Source organism: Nilaparvata lugens, unplaced genomic scaffold (assembly GCF_014356525.2).
Source record: "Nilaparvata lugens isolate BPH unplaced genomic scaffold, ASM1435652v1 scaffold4572, whole genome shotgun sequence".
In the NCBI taxonomy this organism is placed as follows: Eukaryota; Metazoa; Arthropoda; class Insecta; order Hemiptera; family Delphacidae; genus Nilaparvata; species Nilaparvata lugens.
This window is the reverse complement of record NW_024090702.1, coordinates 2,184-23,153: the sequence shown is the minus strand read 5'-3', so window position 1 is coordinate 23,153 and position 20,970 is coordinate 2,184. Positions and strand designations below refer to the sequence as shown.

The following is a 20,970-nucleotide window of genomic DNA, read 5'->3' as shown; positions in this document are numbered from 1 at the left end:
TTAGTTCAGATTAGCCCAGTAATCAGTCAACCATGTAAGCATCTGTAACGGTTCTAAGCTAAGAAAAGTAAAATGTTATAGATGGAAAGAAAATTAATTTGAAAAATTGTAAAATGAAAGGCTGGAGAAAAACTGAAAGCCGGACCACACAGATACAATTCTGTGATTACAATTTATTGGGATGGTATAGTGGCAAGACAGAGAATCGACACCAATGTTCTCTCATCGTAGAGAGTTAGTGGGGAGGATATTTTTAATATTCTTTCCGAAGAATGGACATTGATATGTCCAAAGCTCCGCCAATTTATGTAGATGCTTAGCAATATAATTATTATCTATAGTTATTATATTACAAACTGCTTTTTCATATCATATACAGTTCAATAATTATTTTCTTAGTCTATATTATGTAAATTCATCTATAATTTTGCTGTATTGTAAGCTATTGTATATAAGTGTATAAGCCAGTATATATTGTAATCTACATAAATTAAGTACTCAATCAATCAATCTTTGTCCACTGCCATTATAACGTGGACCTCACTATAGTTGGCATAATAATATTATCGAAATTGAATAAATAAATAAGCTTCATTGACATTCTTTACAGAACAAAAACCTCTCATTTATGAGGTAAATAATAGTTGGCAAAAATACATTATTCTCAATACATTACTTCGTTTTTTTTCATTGTTATATTTCTTCATTTGTTTTTGAACACTTATATAATCTTTCATTTCTAAATCGTATTTCAAAGCAGTACACCCAAACAGTTGAAATCCAATGCCCGGTTGCTCAAAGGCCTGTTAAATTTTAACCGTGATTAATTTCACGAGAATCAATCAGAAATGCTATCTTATCAAAGAGGCCTTCTCTGATTGGTTCTGGTGAAATTAATCATGGTTTGAATTTAACCGGCTTTTGTGCAATCGAGCCCTGTACTCATTAAATTCTGAATCTTATTTCAAAACATCAAACGCCAAATGTTGAGATTATAGACTATAAGTTTCTGTGATAGTAAATTGGAACACAACTCTAAATGCCGGCTGCACAAAAGCAGGTTAAGTTTTAACCGGGGTTAATTCCACGAGAACCAATCAGAAAAGCCGTCTTATCGAAGAGGCCTTCTCTGATTGGTTCTAGTGAAATTTATTACGGTTAAAATTTAACCGGCTTTTGTGCAACCGGGCCTTAAACTCATTAATTTCTCAATCTTATTTTTAATATTAACACAGTTAAAATTATAGGATACTAAATTGGGTACTCTTATAACAATAGGGAAAAAGGTAGCAAAGGAAGATATGCCATGGTATAGGGCGTTTATGTTTCAAATTTCTGTCAACTCAAGCCGATAGTCCTAGTAGTTGTTTTTGGTGGAGGTATGTGACGCTGGTAGTCTCTCATACTATGCTGTTATTACTCTCTTACCCCAACAAAACAGTAATATAATAAAAAGTAGCCGACAGTAATCGGCTTGAGTTAACAAGAAATCGGCTTGAAATTTGGAGCATAAACGCCCCATACCATAGGATATCTTTTTATTTTACCTTTTCTCTATGATATAACCCTAAATATGATTATTTCCTTTGCAATTCTTCCACGATAACATCGAAACACAATTTTCATACAACCTTCAAAACTGAAAATTACTTTGTAAAACCAATAAAAAATCACCAAAACCATTGACTCATCACCAACACTGGATTTCAACTTCCCTGTGAACCAGAGTCTAAATTCAATGCATGAAAGATTCTACACCTGTTGTCTGTTCCCCCTTCTGATTCCGAAAAGAAGAAGAAGAAAAGGAAGAAGAAGAAGAAGAAGAAGAAGAAGAAGAAGAAGACAGGAGAAGAAGAAGAAGAAGAAGACAGGAGAAGAAGAAAAAGAAAAAGAAAAAGAAGAAGAAATAGAAAGAGAAGAAGAAGAAGAAGATGATGATGACTTTGTAGAAGACACAATTGTTGACATGGTTCGGTGCTTTTTACAACACCTGTATCCTCTTTCTCATCCTTCTTCTCCTCCTCATCCTCCTACTCCTCCTCCTCCACCACCTCCACCATAACCTACTCCTCCTCCTAATCCTTCTCCTCCTCCTACACCTGCTCATCCTCCTCCTCCTCTTCATACCCTTCTCCTCCATCCAGCCAATGCTTCTAACCCTTTATCCGTTCTCTTTCAATCTTCTCATCCGCGTTTTCCAATGCATTTTGCTGTTCGCCGATTTTTTTCTGCATGTTCATGTCATAGTCGATTACACTCTTTGTTTCTTTGCTGGATTGACCGACCAGGTTTGAGCAGAATCACTGCAAAAATGCCGAAGACGCCTTGTCATTCTTGTTTGAGAATGTTTAGAAGTCGTTTTTGCCGTTAAATGTTGCACCGGTACTGAATATTGAATATTTCCCTTTTTACAGCATCTCAATCCTTTTCTCTTTCATGCTCGCATGTTACCTATAATTGACCAAACGAAGTAAGGTATAAGATTCAAGTCGCCGGTTTGGCATTTCTCTTAACGTTTGAATGTTTGAATGTTTGAATGTTTGAATGTTTGAATGTTTGAATGTTTGAATGTTTGAATGTTTGAATGTTTGAATGTTTGAATGTTTGAATGTTTGAATGTTTGAATGTTTGAATGTTTGAATGTTTGAATGTTTGAATGTTTGAATGTTTGAATGTTTGAATGTTTGATGTTTGATGTTTGAATGTTTGAATGTTTGAATGTTTGAATGTTTAAATGTATGAATGTTTGAATGTTTGAATGTTTGAATGTTTGAATGTTTGAATGTTTGAATGTTTGAATGTTTGAATGTTCGAATGTTCAAATGTTTAAATGTTGCGCATTTACGGCGAAACGCGGTAATAGATTCTCATGAAATTTGACAGGTATGTTCCTTTTTTAATTGCGCGTCGACGTATATACAATGTTTTTGGAAATTTTGCATTTCAAGGATAATATAAAAGGAAAAAGGAGCGTCCTCCATACGCCAATATTAGAGTAAAAATCAGACTATACAATTATTCATAATAAATCAGCTGTCGAGTAGATTCAATATCTCAATGTAACTTGGTAAAAAATCAGCAGCTCTGTAGACTATTAATTGCATGCCTCATTGAATGCAATTTTTATGCACTATTAAATGAACTATTGATTGTGTACAATAACACATGCAATTAGTAACTAAATTAGTATTGTCTCTCGAACTTTCTCTGCTCTGAACTCGGGCTGTCCTGTTCCCAGTAAGTCTTGAAGGAGATTAGCTTTTGATGTAAGTATTTTTGATACACCAACCCCAACAGCCATTAGCCGTTTTCACACCGATATCTCGCCGACACGACATACAGACAGGATTTACTCTGATGGACAGTATAAGAGGAGGCAGCGGTTTATAACTGCGCGAGGTCTACTGTTCACAGAACTACTAAGAGTACAGAATTGGCTTGACCAGTATGATTTGGAAGACATTGGTTAGAACAAGGAGATCGTATGGTTCCGTGTGGTCTGTCAGGAGTGACTTCTAATTTAGGTCTAGAAATCTCCTGCATGAGATGAGTGTCCTCCAATGAAAACTGTGTGAAACCTTGAAATGTTGTCTAAAAAATGGGATACTCTATGAATTCATATTATTATAGAGGACAGAATTGGATTATACACGTACGGGATGTGAAATTCATGAATGACGCTTCATCACGTCTCAACTACTCAACTGATTAACTTGAGATTTTGTATATAGATTGTCAATTCACCAAGGATGGTTATAGGCCTATTCCAAGTTCTTCAAGATCTCAGTACGTCATGTTTTCGATTGGACCCTTGCGAAGCACGGGTTACCAGCTATTACATTCTATATTTATAATATAGTGTTAAGTTTGCAGTTGTCAACACAATGTATTTTTTCGCCCCACTTGGATGTAATGAGCTGGTTTTCGTGCGTCATATGGAGGCCGAAAATGATTGTTTTCTGACCAGGCCGGTAAAAGTTTTACGCCCTAGGGCTGTAAAATAACCTTGAAGTCAGCTGATTCTGATTTGATGTGAACGTGTTACAAAATGGTTATGAAACGGAATCCGTTTATGCTTCTAGAATTGAATAAAGTATTTTGCAATAAGATACTATCATTCTATTTGGATAAATGAATACAAATAAGATATTATAAACTATTCAAATTCAATTTTCAGAGTATAATAGAATCTAACCTCAAACCTGCTTTTAATCGTACTGCGTTTAATCGTTTATCACGAAACCTGGTGGATAATTTTCGAACTACTTGGGCAATATCCATGGTGCTGAACGTTTTTACAAATAGTTTATGTAACGGAATCAGTTTATGCTTCTAGAATTGAATAAAGTATTCTGCAAAATAATACTATCATTTTATTTGGATGAATGAAATACAGATAAGATATAAATATTATAAATTATTCAAATTCGATTTTCAGAGTAGGATAGAACTTCTAACCTAAACTTCCGAAGTCAATGACAACAAGCATTGTTGACGTTGACATTCAGATTGGCCAAATTTCAAGTGTGCTAAAACAGCTGATCAAAAAACTTTTCATTATTTGTGTTTATCATTCAAGAATCAAAACATTTATAATAATATCATCTTATTGTCATTTGGAAGAATAAAAAGTATAAACTCAACCTCTTACATAATTGAACATAATCTTTTAGGTTATTTATACAGATCAGAATAAAAAATAAAAATACTTGGACAATTTCCTGATATTCAGATTACCTCAGATTTGCTAGAGCTATGACCTTCCTGTTTTGCTTTTGGAAGTGCCTAATAAACAATTATTCTCATATTTATATTGTTTATTTTTCTGTGTGGCGAAAAATAACGTTCTCACCATGGGCAAAAATGTTTTTCCGGCTCTCAATCTTTTCTAGTCCTCGGCCTACGGCCTCGGACTTCAAAAACCGATTTCGAGCCGGAAAAGTCTCATTTTCGGCCCTAGGTGCGAAATATACTATTACACCTTAGTTTAATTTATTATAATTAAGAGTTATTTCAACAATCGTTTTCCGAATGTGATAATTCCATTTTTACTTTCCTTGCCCTATTACCATAGGTCTTGCCCTATTACCATAGGTAAGGAAAGTATTGCTTTCCGAAAAAATTAAGATACCTCAATTTCCAAATTTCTATATGTTTCAAGGTCCCCTGAGTCCAAAAAACTGGTATTTGGGTATTGGTCTGTATGTGTGTGTGTGTGTGTGTGTGTGTGTGGTGTATGAGTGTATGTGCGTCTGTGTACACGATATCTCATCTCCCAATTAACGGAATGACTTGAAATTTGGAACTTAAGGTCCTTTCACTATAAGGATCCGACACGAACAATCTCGATCAAATGCAATTCAAGATGGCGGCTAAAATGGTGAAAATGTTGTCAAAAACAGGGTTTTTCGTGATTTTCTCGGAAACGGCTCCAACGATTTTGATCAAATTCATACCTAAAATAGTCATCTATAAGCTCTATCAACTTCCACAAGTCCCATATCTGTAAAAATTTCAGGAGCTCCGCCCCATCAATGCAAAGTTCGATTTTAGATTCCCAATTATCAGCCTTCAGATACAATTTGAACAGAAAAATTCAAGTGGAAAAGATTGAGCATAAAAATATCTACAATTAATGCTCACTGTCATTTCCATCTAAAATTGAAAATAAGTTCGAAATTCGAGAAAATGTGTTTATTCAATAATGCAAACTGTTGGCAACTGTTGATTCTATTAAATCATTCACTATGAAGAGATTTAGCAGACTTCGTGTGTCTCCAGCGCTATTGTTCTGTCACGGTGTCACCAGCTTGCAGATCTTTGAATAGTAGACTTGAGATGCGCGTGTACACTAGCGTCAGGTGACCAATTTTCATAACGGCAAGGAGAGTTGTGTGAGTGCGCCACACCAGATTTTTTCGAATGTGATGATTTCATTTCTGGAAATTAAATCAATTAATTTATTTGTGTATGTTTTAGGTGCGGACAATAGGTGCTTTCTTGAAAATGGCGGGTCAGCTGAGAGCTTCTTTGTCAGTGAGGACATCCCAGTTGGATCAGTTATTGGTAAGAAAATGATTTATTTGAAAAATTTCATCAAACTTCAAATCAAATCCAATCAATCAGGATGATTCTCGGCCTCAAAATTCAATTTCATTTTATTCATCATTAGTGATGAATAATACCAGTACTTGCCAGTGTTTTTGTCTTTTCGGTCTCAAAATTTTATAGTATTTTGAAAGTTTGGAATTTTTTAATCAATTGTGATTGATTTAATTTAATTTTGAAGTATTTTCTAATTTGAAAATGATTTTTGTGTGTTTTGAATTGTAAATTGAGTGTGTAATTGATGAATGTTAAGTGACACATAACCTAGCTACATTTGGACTGTTGTATAAATTAGAATTGGAACCGTTTTGGGCTTATAAGCCTGTGGTACTTTTCTGTAAGTTGTGTAATTATGAATGATTAAATAAATAATAATAATAATAATTTTTCTAATATAACGTTCAACAGAATTGTCAAACAGCTCTGTCTTCATCCTCTATTGTTCCAAACTTAACCAGCGATCACCGTTTAATCCATGATTTGCAACTTTGACTTAACTCGGTTAAATCTAATCAAACAACGGTCATAAGGAAATCAAAACAGCGTCCCAAATTGATTAGACTCTCAAACTGGAAAGTTTCTCTTCTAGACTACGATTCACCCTACAATAAATTACATTGATGCTTCTCATCCAACCAATTCTGTCACTTGAGAAACGACTTCTCCAAAGTGAGATTCATTGAAAACTGACAGTATTCTTCATAAATAGCATCAAAACTTCATATTAAAATAATTCTGACATTTGAAAAATACTTCTCTGAAGTGAAATTCATGGAAAACTGACAGTTTTCTTAATAAATAACATCAAAACTTCATATTAAAATAATTCTGACACTTGGAAAACGACTTCTCCAAAGTGAGATTCATTGAAAACTGACAGTATTCCTCATAAATAACATCAAAATTTTCTGGCTTCAAATTTATCAAGTTTTTTTATATTTTTCAATTTATTAATGCATTTTCAAGTGTAATAATAATTTGTTTCATCTTTCTGATCAACCGAGATACAAAATTCTAGTATATGTATATTTGGACTGTGAATTTTTGTGATCTTTATAAAAGTTTTTTCATAACCTCATTTGGACTATTTTTATCAAAATTAGGGAGAGGAACAGTTTTGGGTTTATCCTGTTCCTTCTCTCCCAATCATTAATTTGATGTGTGATTAAGGAGTGTAATAAATGAAATACTTTTTGTGTAGTTGAGAAGTTGATATTGTGGTGATTATTTATATTGAATGAAAAAGACTAAGAAATTGTCAAAAAACCACTGATTTATTGATAATTAGAAAGACCGGTTTCGGTTATTACACCATTGTCAATCTCTGCTAATGGTGTAATAACCGAAACCGGTCTTTCTAATTATCAATAAATCAGTGGTTTTTTGACAATTTCTTAGTCTTTTTTATTCATATAAATGAAATAAATGAAAACTTTCTATTTAACTAATTCTGACACTTGGAAAACGACTTCTCTCAGGGAGATCCAATCCAAACTGTTAGCATTTCTCATATAAAAACATCAAAACTTCATATTAAAATAATTCTGACATTTGAAAAATACTTCTCTGAAGTGAAATTCATGGAAAACTGACAGTTTTCTTAATAAATAACATCAAAACTTCATATTAAAATAATTCTGACACTTGGAAAACGACTTCTCCAAAGTGAGATTCATTGAAAACTGACAGTATTCCTCATAAATAACATCAAAATTTTCTGGCTTCAAATTTATCAAGTTTTTTTATATTTTTCAATTTATTAATGCATTTTCAAGTGTAATAATAATTTGTTTCATCTTTCTGATCAACCGAGATACAAATTTCTAGTATATGTATATTTGGACTGTGAATTTTTGTGATCTTTATAAAAGTTTTTTCATAACCTCATTTGGACTATTTTTATCAAAATTAGGGAGAGGAACAGTTTTGGGTTTATCCTGTTCATTCTCTCCCAATCATTAATTTGATGTTGTGATTAAGGAGTGTAATAAATGAAATACTTTTTGTGTAGTTGAGAAGTTGATATTGTGGTGATTATTTATATTGAATGAAAAAGACTAAGAAATTGTCAAAAAACCACTGATTTATTGATAATTAGAAAGACCGGTTTCGGTTATTACACCATTGTCAATCTCTGCTAATGGTGTAATAACCGAAACCGGTCTTTCTAATTATCAATAAATCAGTGGTTTTTTGACAATTTCTTAGTCTTTTTTATTCAATATAAATGAAATAAATGAAAACTTTCTATTTAACTAATTCTGACACTTGGAAAACGACTTCTCTCAGGGAGATCCAATCCAAACTGTTAGCATTTCTCATATAAAAACATCAAAACTTCCTATTAAAGTAATTCTGACACTTGAAAAACGACTTCTCTCAAGTGAAATTCAATTTAAACTGACAGTAACTTTCTTAAATAACATCCAAAATTCCTATTAAACTAATTCTGACATTTTGAAAAAGACTTCTCTGCAAGTGAAATTCATGGAAAACTGACAGTATTCTTCATAAATAACATCAAAACTTCCTATTTGAACAATTCTGACACTCTGAAAACGACTTCTCTCGGGTGAAATTCAATTAAAACTGACAGTAATTTTCTTAAATAACATCAAAACTTCCTATTAAAGTAATTCTGACACTTGGTAAACGACCTCTCTGAAGTGAAATTCACTCAAAACTGACAGGATACCTCATAAATAGCTTCAATGCTTCCTATTTCAACAATTCTGATACTCTGAAAACGACTTCTCTCAAGTGAAATTCAATTTAATCTGACAGTAACTTTCTCAAATAACATCCAAAATTCCTATTAAACCAATTCTGACACTCAGAAAACGACTTCTCTCAAGTGAAATTCAATTTAATCTGACAGTAACTTTCTCAAATAACATCCAAAATTCCTATTAAACCAATTCTGACACTCAGAAAACGACTTCTCTCAGTGAAATTCAATTTAAACTGACAGTAACTTTCTCAAATAACATCCAAAATTCCTATTAACCAATTCTGACACTCAGAAAACGACTTCTCTCAAGTGAAATTCAATTTAATCTGACAGTAACTTTCTCAAATAACATCCAAAATTCCTATTAAACCAATTCTGACACTCAGAAAACGACTTCTCTCAAGTGAAATTCAATTTAAACTGACAGTAACTTTCTTAAATAACATCCAAAATTTATTCGTTGATATAATTACAAATCATATTCATGATTGGGATAGAACAGCAGGCATAGCCCAAAACTATTCTGTTCCCAAATTTTGATAAATAATGAAATTGTCCAAAAAAATAGGTTATGTTCTTACTGAGGAAATTTAAAGTTCAAAGTTCTGTCCAAAAATATATATTAGCTAGAAATCTTGTATTTAGAATGATTAAAATACCAAATTATAGTCGAATTTTGCACTTAATATCACCGCACTTTGAATAAATTAAGTTATTTCAGAAAATTTTAAAGCCAAAAATATACACACAACTTTCAACTAGACACAGCTAGTTGAATTCATAAATTCCAAAATTCCTATTAAACCAATTCTGACACTCAGAAAACTACTTCTCTCAAGTGAAATTCACTCAAAACTGACAGGATACCTCATAAATAGCTTCAATGCTTCCTATTTCAACAATTCTGACACTCTGAAAACGACTTCTCTCAAGTGAACTGTCATAAAAAACTTAAATTTTTCTAATTCAACGAATGCTGTCAATTTGAAGTGAATCTCAGCATAGAACAATGTTCCTGTCTTTTAGTGAAAGTGAAGAAGATTCTATTTGTGACTCTAATACTGCAACATTAGCGTGGTACACGTTAATTTCAGCCGGAGTAATTTGGATTATCTTAACGTACGTTAATTATATAACGGAGGTCCCGTGAATTATCTGGTATCAGCTATAGTGAGGTCCACGTTATAATGGCAGAAGTTGGTTGATATTCGTGTTGCTATCCTTGTCTAACTTTTGATGAAGCTGATGGTGATATCCTTTCTAGCTCTGCAATGGTGTCATATCGGTTTCCAAATCAAATTGAATCAAGAACTTTTATTTCACAAAATAATTACAAAAATTACATAATAAGCAATAGAATTTGATTTTTAAGGATATAAAATATTTTCAGCTCCATGTAGAATCCTATTATATTAAGCGAGCAATTTCTGTATATATCTGGTTATTTTTATATCTGTTTATGTTTTACGGATCTCGAAAACTGCTCTAACGATTTTCACGAAATTGGAACATAGTAGATTCATGATATAAAGATTCGATTGCACTAGGTCTCATTCTTTGGAAAACTCGCTGAACGACATTAAAAGGATAATTCTTCCTTGGAAAACAGATAATAATTTCGTCGTCTTTCGATAACAGAAGATGCGTGTGCCTGTGTGGGAGAGAGACAGAATTATTTTCAGCTGTGTAATCTTAATCAGCGAGAAATTTATCTATCTAGACAATTTTTAATAGATTTGATCAACATAAATCTGATTTGTTGACATGACATGATAATCCTCCTAAACTAGAGTATATTATAATTTTCAAAGTTGATCATTATTTGACAATTTCAAGTGATTAGAGAGGGTATTTTGTCATTCAATTCGGTTTGTAAACAATCTAAATTAGAACTTTTATGTTTTCAATACTTGGACTGAAAATTTGACCTGAATTCAAGTGTATGGAACATAAACTACTTTTTGGACTATTATAGTGTATAAATCAAAATTCGGAAAGAAACCGTTTTGGGCTGTGCCGGTTAGTCCTTCCCCAATCATTTTAAAGAATTGTGTTCGGTTTATCAAAAGTCAATAAATAAATAACGAGCGAAGCTCGGTGCCCTGATATTTATAATTATTTGACAAAATATTTCATCTCATTTATGGAAATTTATCATTTTATTATTGAGAAAAATTCATTTCTTGACGAAAAAAAATGATTGATAACATTTAACAAGAATGAACAGTTGATATCACATCAGATATACCGGTATCGCTATCCTTTATGGAAGGCAGTGGCAAGACAGAGAATTGGCAACATTGCTCTCCCATCTTTCTCTTCTGCCATTATAACGTGGAACTCACTAAAGTGAGATCACTTTAAACTGGCACAGTCTGTCACATCTGTCTTGAGTCACAGAGAAAAAAATTGAACTGCTGTATTGTTGTCTAGAGAGTAAGCTAATTCTTGTGAACGTCTGTCCAGCTTGGGTGAAAATTTTCAACGATGACATAACGGTTTAGACTTTATTAGGTAGTATTAGAACAATGAAAATCAGGAAAATTGAAACTTTGTTGTACAAATTCAATTTCCAAGGAAATTTGAGGACTACCGGAAGAATATCCAGGATGTAGTTTTGTCGGTTTTTCTTAGGCTCGTATACAAATGCTTGGTTTAAACGGAGAAATGTCAGCTGTTAGTTTAAACCCCGTAAGAAACACATTGTAATAAATTCAACCATATCTACAAGTAAACGTATTTTAGCGTCCAACGTAGATGTCGCATGTGCATATGGCTCTAAGCCACGCCTACTCTCTCCCCTGATTGGTCAACTATTTCTTTCTCAATCCTGACAGTAGACAGCAGTAGATACTGGCTTATGTGAAATTACACATGTGAATTACAACTTTCTGTTCTCATAATATAGGAGGTTGAGTGGTAGAGAGGACTTAAAAGTCCTAACTCCGCCTAATAAAGAATTTTTTCATTTCATTTCATTTCATATAGGTTTTTTTGTTTAATCTATATAATCTGTAAAAGCGAAATGGCACTGACTCACTCACTCACTCGCAAAACTAAAAATCTACCGGGCCAAAAACGTTCAAATTTGGTAGGTATGTTCAGTTGGCCTTAAGAACGGATTTGAAAAAAATTCCAAGGATAACTTACGCCCAAAATCTGCAATTTTCCAGCGTTTTTTTAGCGCTTTCTCAGCTTTATCGAGAACAAATGAACAGAAAATGTTCAAATTCACTACAGAAGCTCAGCTAGGGTGTAATAATGTTGTATTTGAACAATTCTGACACTCTGAAAACGTCTTCTCTCAAGTGAACTGTCAGGATACCTCATAAAAAACTTCAATTTTTTAATCCAACGAATGCTGTCAATTTGAAGTGAATCTCAGCATAGAACAATGGATTCCTTGTCTTTTAGTGAAAGTGAAGAAGATTCTATTTGTGACTCTAATTACTGCAACATTAGCGTGGTGCACGTTAATTTCAGCCGGAGTAATTGAGATTATCTTAATGTACGTTAATTATTATAACGGCAGCTCCGAAGTTTCTGGTATCTATGGTGTGGTCCACGTTATAATGGCAGATTTGATTGACATTGGAGTCGCTATCTTTGTCTAACTTTTGATGAAGCTGATGGTGATATCCTTCTCTAGCTCTGCAATGGTGTCATATCGGTTTCCAAATCAAATTGAATCAAAGACTTGTATTTCACAAAATAATTGCAAAAAATACATAATAAGCAATAGAATTGATTTGTTAGGGTATAAAGTATATTTTCAGCTTCTTGTAGAATCCTATTATATTAAGCGAGAAATTTCTGGAAATCTTGAATGAAAAAGACTAAGAAATTGTCAAAAAACCACTGATTTATTGATAATTAGAAAGACCGGTTTCGGTTATTACACCATTGTCAATCTCTGATAAACTGCTCTGATAAAGTTTATTAGAGATTGACAATGGTGTAATAACCGAACCGGTCTTTTAATTATCAATAAATCAGTGGTTTTTTTGACAATTTCTTAGTCTTTTTCATTCAATATGAATAATTACCACAATATCGACTTCTCAACTACACAAAAAGTTCTGGAAATCTATGTTATTTTTATATCTGGTTATTTATGTTTTACGGATCTCGAAAGCTGCTCTAACGATTTTCACGAAATTTGGAACAAGTAGATTCATGATATAAAGATTTGATTGCACTAGGTCTCATTCTTTGGAAAACTCGCTGAACCACATTAAAAGGACAATTCATTCTTGGAAACAGATAATAATTTCGTCGTCTTTCGATAACAGAAGATGCGTGTGCCTGTGTGGGAGAGAGACAAAATTATGTTCAGCTATGTAATCATAATCAATCAGCGAGAAATTTTATCTAGCTAGACAATTTTTAATCGATTTGATCAACATAAATCTGATTTGTTGACATGACATGATAATCCTCCTAAACTAGAGTATATCATAATTTTCATGGGTGTGCCTGTGTGGGAGAGAGGCAGAATTATTTCCAGCTGTGAAATCATAATCAATCAGCGAGAAATTTTATCTAGCTAGACAATTTTTAATCGATTCGATCAACATAAATCTGATTTGTTGACATGACATGATAATCCTCCTAAACTAGAGTATATCATAATTTTCAAAGTTGATCATTATTTGACAATTTCAAGTGATTAGAGAGGGTTATTTTGTCATTCAATTTGGTTTGTAAACAATCTAAATTAGAACTTCAATGCTTCCTATTTGAACAATTCTGACACTCTGAAAACGACTTCTCTCAAGTGAAATTCACTCAAAAATGACAGGATACCTCATAAATAGCTTCAATGCTTCCTATTTGAACAATTCTGACACTCTGAAAACGACTTCTCTCAAGTGAACTGTCAGGATACCTCATAAAAAACTTCAATTTTTTAATCCAACGAATGCTGTCAATTTGAAGTGAATCTCAGCATAGAACAATGGATTCCTTGTCTTTTAGTGAAAGTGAAGAAGATTCTATTTGTGACTCTAATTACTGCAACATTAGCGTGGTGCACGTTAATTTCAGCCGGAGTAATTGAGATTATCTTAATGTACGTTAATTATTATAACGGCAGCTCCGTAAGTTATCTGGTATCTATGGTGTGGTCCACGTTATAATGGCAGATTTGATTGACATTGGAGTCGCTATCTTTGTCTAACTTTTGATGAAGCTGATGGTGATATCCTTCTCTAGCTCTGCAATGGTGTCATATCGGTTTCCAAATCAAATTGAATCAAAGACTTGTATTTCACAAAATAATTGCAAAAAATACATAATAAGCAATAGAATTGATTTGTTAGGGTATAAAGTATATTTTCAGCTTCTTGTAGAATCCTATTATATTAAGCGAGAAATTTCTGGAAATCTTGAATGAAAAAGACTAAGAAATTGTCAAAAAACCACTGATTTATTGATAATTAGAAAGACCGGTTTCGGTTATTACACCATTGTCAATCTCTGATAAACTGCTCTGATAAAGTTTATTAGAGATTGACAATGGTGTAATAACCGAAACCGGTCTTTCTAATTATCAATAAATCAGTGGTTTTTTGACAATTTCTTAGTCTTTTTCATTCAATATGAATAATTACCACAATATCGACTTCTCAACTACACAAAAAGTTCTGGAAATCTATGTTATTTTTATATCTGGTTATTTATGTTTTACGGATCTCGAAAGCTGCTCTAACGATTTTCACGAAATTTGGAACATAGTAGATTCATGATATAAAGATTTGATTGCACTAGGTCTCATTCTTTGGAAAACTCGCTGAACCACATTAAAAGGACAATTCATTCTTGGAAAACAGATAATAATTTCGTCGTCTTTCGATAACAGAAGATGCGTGTGCCTGTGTGGGAGAGAGACAAAATTATGTTCAGCTATGTAATCATAATCAATCAGCGAGAAATTTTATCTAGCTAGACAATTTTTAATCGATTTGATCAACATAAATCTGATTTGTTGACATGACATGATAATCCTCCTAAACTAGAGTATATCATAATTTTCATGGGTGTGCCTGTGTGGGAGAGAGGCAGAATTATTTCCAGCTGTGAAATCATAATCAATCAGCGAGAAATTTTATCTAGCTAGACAATTTTTAATCGATTCGATCAACATAAATCTGATTTGTTGACATGACATGATAATCCTCCTAAACTAGAGTATATCATAATTTTCAAAGTTGATCATTATTTGACAATTTCAAGTGATTAGAGAGGGTTATTTTGTCATTCAATTTGGTTTGTAAACAATCTAAATTAGAACTTTTATGTTTTCAAATACTTGGACTGAAAATTTGACCTGATCTCAAGTGTATGGAACATAACCTACTTTCAACCTATTTATAGTGTATAAATCAAAATTTGGTAAAAAAACAAAAAACAGTCTTGGGCTGTGCCTGTTAGTACTTCCCCAATCATTTTAAAGAATTGTGTTTGGTTTATCAAAAGTCAATAAATAAATAACGAGCGAAGCTCGGTGCCCCGATATTTATTAATATATTAATTAATAAATTAATTAATTAATTATAATTATTAATTATATATAATTAATTGACAAAATATTTCATCTCAATTATGGAAATTTATCATTATTTTATTATTGAGAAAAATTCATTTCCCTGACGAATAAAATATGATTGATTACATTTGAAAAGAATGAACAGTTGATATCACATCAGATATACCGGTATCAGCTATCCTTTATGGAAGGCAGTGGCAAGGCAGAGAATTGGCAACATTGCTCTCCCATCTTTCTCTTCTGCCATTATAACGTGGAACTCACTAAAGTGAGATCACTCTAAATTGGCACAATTTGTCACATCTGTCTTGAGTCACAGAGAAAAAAATTGAACTGCTGTATTGTTGTCTATGAGAGTAAGCTAATTCTTGTGAACGTCTGTCCAGCTTGGGTGCAAATTTTCAACTATGACATAACGGTTTAGACTTTATTAGCTAGTAGAAGAACAATGAAACTCTCGAAAATTGATACTTTGTTGTACAAATTCAATTTGTCAAGGGAAATTTGAGTGAGTACCGGAAGAATATCCAGGGATGTAATTTTGTCGCTTTTTCTAAGCGAAATGCTTGCTTTAAACGGAGAAATGTCAGCTGTTAGTTTAAACCCCGTAAGAAACACATTGTAATAAATTCAACCATATCTACAAGTAAACGTATTTTAGCGTCCAACGTAGATTGTGCATATGGCTCTAAGCCACGCCTACTCTTCCCCCTGATTGGTCAACTATTTCTTTCTCAATCCTGACAGTAGAGAGCGGTAGATACTGGCTTATGTGAATTTACACATGTGAAATTACAACTTTCTGTTCTCATAATATAGGAGGTTGAGTGGTAGAGAGGACTTAAAAGTCCTAACTCCGCCTAATAAAGAATTTTTTCATTTCATTTCATTTCATATAGGTTTTTTTGTTTAATCTATATAATCTGTAAAAGCGAAATGGCACTGACTCACTCACTCACTCGCAAAACTAAATATCTACCGGGCCAAAAACGTTCAAGTTTGGTAGGTATGTTCAGTTGGCCCTTAAGAACGGATTTGAAAAAAAATCCAAAGATACGCCCAAAATCTGCAATTTTCCAGCGTTTTTTTAGCGCTTTCTCAGCTTTATCGAGAACAAATGAACAGAAAATGTTCAAATTCACTACAGAAGCTCAGCTGGGGTGTGATAATGTTGTGTTAGAAGGAATTTGAAATAACGTCAAAGATTCGCCCAAAATTAGCGTTCTTTCATCAAGTAATAGACAGAAAATGTTCAAATTTGGTACAGAGGTTTAGCTAGGGTCTACAAATTTCTTGATGAGGTGACTTTAATATTTCATCAAAGATACGCCCAAAATAAGCGTTTAAATCAGGAAGTACTTTGACTTTCTGATGGAATGAAGCATGCTCAAATGAAAAATGCAAGCGTGCTCGCCGATCTCTTTTTTGGGCGAAGCCCCTGGCTAGACGTATATGACGAGCGAAGCGAGCCTTACGGCTAGTAACAAATATTCCTGATCTATTTTAGGTACTGTCTTCTGACAACTTCTTTCTCCTCCCATACCTCAGTTTTCATTGTTGAATGTCACCTTAGCTTTATTAATTTTGAACAACTTATTAATTTTAATAATTTTTATTAACTTAATAATTTTTATTAACTTATTAATATGTTAATTAATTAACACTGAACAACTTATTAATTTTATCATACGCGAGTTTTCATGTTGATACATTGTTTAACACATGTTTTGTCTTTCTCTAGGTACTGTCCGTCTGATAGGAGATCCAAGCGAGAGAGGGAACATAGAGCTAAGACTGAAAGAGGTTGATAGTCCCGTGGTCATCTCACCGGGCACTAGCAATCTCACATTAACTAGGAAACTAGACAAAGAGGTAAGATATTCTTCCAAATTCAATTTGAAAACAAAATCATGACTTGAATATTTCAACATTTTCACAATGAATTATAGTTTTTATTTGAACGTCCTTCAAAAAACAATTTGTCCACCTTATAGATAAAAATACCAGGCCCCAGGGGCCTGTTTCATAAACGTTACAAGTCCTCTAATACAGGAGAATCACCATTCCAATTACATGCTCAATATAGCCGATAAAATCAGCTGTTCCTTAAAATTTTTTTATTCTATAGAAGAACAAATGAACAGAAAATGTTCAAATTCACTACAGAAGCTCAGCTGGGGTGTGATAATGTTGTGTTAGAAGGAATTTGAAATAACGTCAAAGATTCGCCCAAAATTAGCGTTCTTTCATCAAGTAATAGACAGAAAATGTTCAAATTTGGTACAGAGGTTTAGCTAGGGTCTACAAATTTCTTGATGAGGTGACTTTAATATTTCATCAAAGATACGCCCAAAATAAGCGTTTAAATCAGGAAGTACTTTGACTTTCTGATGGAATGAAGCATGCTCAAATGAAAAATGCAAGCGTGCTCGCCGATCTCTTTTTTGGGCGAAGCCCCTGGCTAGACGTATATGACGAGCGAAGCGAGCCTTACGGCTAGTAACAAATATTCCTGATCTATTTTAGGTACTGTCTTCTGACAACTTCTTTCTCCTCCCATACCTCAGTTTTCATTGTTGAATGTCACCTTAGCTTTATTAATTTTGAACAACTATAATTTTAATAATTTTTATTAACTTAATAATTTTTATTAACTTATTAATATGTTAATTAATTAACACTGAACAACTTATTAATTTTATCATACGCGAGTTTTCATGTTGATACATTGTTTAACACATGTTTTGTCTTTCTCTAGGTACTGTCCGTCTGATAGGAGATCCAAGCGAGAGAGGGAACATAGAGCTAAGACTGAAAGAGGTTGATAGTCCCGTGGTCATCTCACCGGGCACTAGCAATCTCACATTAACTAGGAAACTAGACAAAGAGGTAAGATATTCTTCCAAATTCAATTTGAAAACAAAATCATGACTTGAATATTTCAACATTTTCACAATGAATTATAGTTTTTATTTGAACGTCCTTCAAAAAACAATTTGTCCACCTTATAGATAAAAATACCAGGCCCCAGGGGCCTGTTTCATAAACGTTACAAGTCCTCTAATACAGGAGAATCACCATTCCAATTACATGCTCAATATAGCCGATAAAATCAGCTGTTCCTTAAAATTTTTTTATTCTATAGAAGAACTAATTAATCCAACAATTTCAATTGAATCTATAGGTCATCAATGATACTGATCTTATGAATATTCTGATAAGCTAAAAAAAGAATTCGATTCCTACATAAAATATTCTAAAATTAGTGACTCACGACTAATTGAAGTATTACAGAACTTCTAAATTTTTATGAAACAGGGGCCTGTTTCATGAAAACTTAGAAGTCCTGTAATAGAGGAACAGTGATTCTATCAGCTTTATTGAGCATGTAATTGGAATGGTGATTCTCCTGATAAATAACTGACTTTTAAGTTTTATGAAACAGGGCCCAGGATTAGAATAATGTAAAATAGTAGCCTATAATATTCATTCACAAAACTATTCATTTATGCATTGATAGATACAATATAATTCTCAACTATGAATGATTGGGGGAGGAACAACAGGCTTAAAGCCCCAAACTGTTCCTTTCCCAAATTTAGATAGGCCTACAAATGAGATTTTCAGAAAGATTATTGTTGTAAATATTGATTTTGATGTTTCGAATACTTTATTGGTATAGTCTCCTATCTGACAAGTTCCCCTTCAGGAAATTAAACTCAATTATTCATGATCGAAATCATGATGAATTAAATTTATTCATTTGACACAGTTCATTTTGTAGTTTCATTTTGAATCTCTATAATATAAAATATTAGTATTCTTTGTGTTAAGTATTAGTTTATTCACTTGATTAAACAAAATACAACAACGTTAACTTGAGTGGACCTAGTGCCATTAGGCCAGATCAAGTCCTAACTATTATTTCTAAATCTCATGGTAACATTTCAATTGAACATAAATGATTTCTCAATACATTATTTATTATTTATTTATTATTTTACAAAGGCGACTTTCTAGAAGTATTTTAAGCCTAGGTGATGATGATTATGATGAATGATAATACAATGAAGGTAGAGTTATGAATTAATAAAAATTATAGGTTATGCTATCCTCTTGAGTTGATTTGAATCCACTTTTCAGTCCAGAAATAAATAAAATAAAATTACACTTTGTATGGTAGGAATTCTCTCAATAACTCCTGTGAATTGTACAGTATTAATTCTAAATTTTTCAGGGAATCTCTTTGTATCAGTTCAATGATAAAAATTTGCTTAATAATACATGTAAAAAAGTAAAGTATCGATTCTATCAATTATATGTTTTTTTTTCAGGGAATCGAAGGACCCTCCTCTGTTTACGTGAACATAATATGTGACAGAAAAAGGACAACTGTACCTGTAAGTAAATTCTTCAAAATCTGATTATTCCCTTATTGACCGAGCGAAGTGAGGTCTAAGATTCAAGTCGACGGTTTGGAATTTCTCTTAATGTTTAAATGTTTGAATGTTTTAATCTTTAATGTTTGAATGTTTGAATGTTTGAATGTAGGAATGTTTGAATGTTTGAATGTTTGAATGTTTGGATGTTTGAATGTTTGAATGTTTGAATGTTTGAATGTTTGAATGTTTGAATGTTTGAATGTTTGAATGTTTGAATGTTTGAATGTTTGAATGTTTGAATGTTTGAATGTTTAAATGTTTATAAATGTTGCGCATTTACGGCGAAACGCGGTAATAGATTTTCATGAAATTTGACAGGTATGTTCTTTTTTTAATTGCGCGTCGACGTATATACAAGGTTTTTGGAAATTTTGCATTTCAAGGATAATATAAAAGGAGAAAGCAGCCTCCTTCATACGCCAATATTGGAGTAAAAATCAGACTATAGAATTATTCATCAAAAATCAGCTGACAAGTGATTACACAGATGTGTGGAGAAGCCAGTCTATTGCTGTATTTCCATAAGATCTATATAGTTTTAATCAGGTACTTGTGGATGAGAATACTGCGTGAGGTCTACTGTTCACAGAAGTAATAGTTATAAAGGGTATTAAGTTTTCTACACAATTTACTCCATGCAATTGAATTCAAATTCTTAATGAATCATGCATTCAGCTACAGTTGTGACTCATTTACAAGCGTATCGTAACTGAATACAAGATGGCTGGAGAAGTAAGAGAAGTGTATAATTTTTCCCAGTGTCTTTCAAATTCTAACTCTTTTAAGAACACGAGCGATGATGATTTCATAGATTGTGATGTGATTTGTTGAACTTTTGCAGGGCTTCGAGATACCTATCAACATAAGGGTGACCGATGCTAATGACAATGCACCACAATTTGTCAATGCTCCATACATTCTCAACATATCTGAGGTAAGATCTAACAAACAATATTGAGACTTGATGAATGTCTTATGATTATGAGTAAGTTTCATGGAATGATAACAATGAAACAGAACACTAGGCACCGGTTTCCGATCTCGGGATTCAGCTAAGTCGTAGACTTTAAACAGCTGGAGTCAGAAAATTGGCTTTCCAAAATGGGGCATAGTCGCAGCTTTTATAACAGTAGTCGTAGTTT

General features: G+C 32.8%; 1 protein-coding gene across 1 annotated transcript; it reads left to right on the top strand.

The window, feature by feature from the left end:
• Positions 1 to 5,979: 5,979 nt before the first annotated feature.
• LOC120355746 (cadherin-related family member 1-like) lies at positions 5,980 to 20,762 on the top strand (the record flags this gene model as incomplete). Its single annotated transcript, XM_039444407.1, is given in 4 exon segments — positions 5,980 to 6,066; positions 17,128 to 17,258; positions 19,721 to 19,786; positions 20,670 to 20,762. Coding segments are annotated over 4 exon segments (377 nt in total), but the record flags the coding sequence as incomplete, so codon positions are not given.
• Between the last annotated feature and the right edge of the window lie 208 nt (positions 20,763 to 20,970).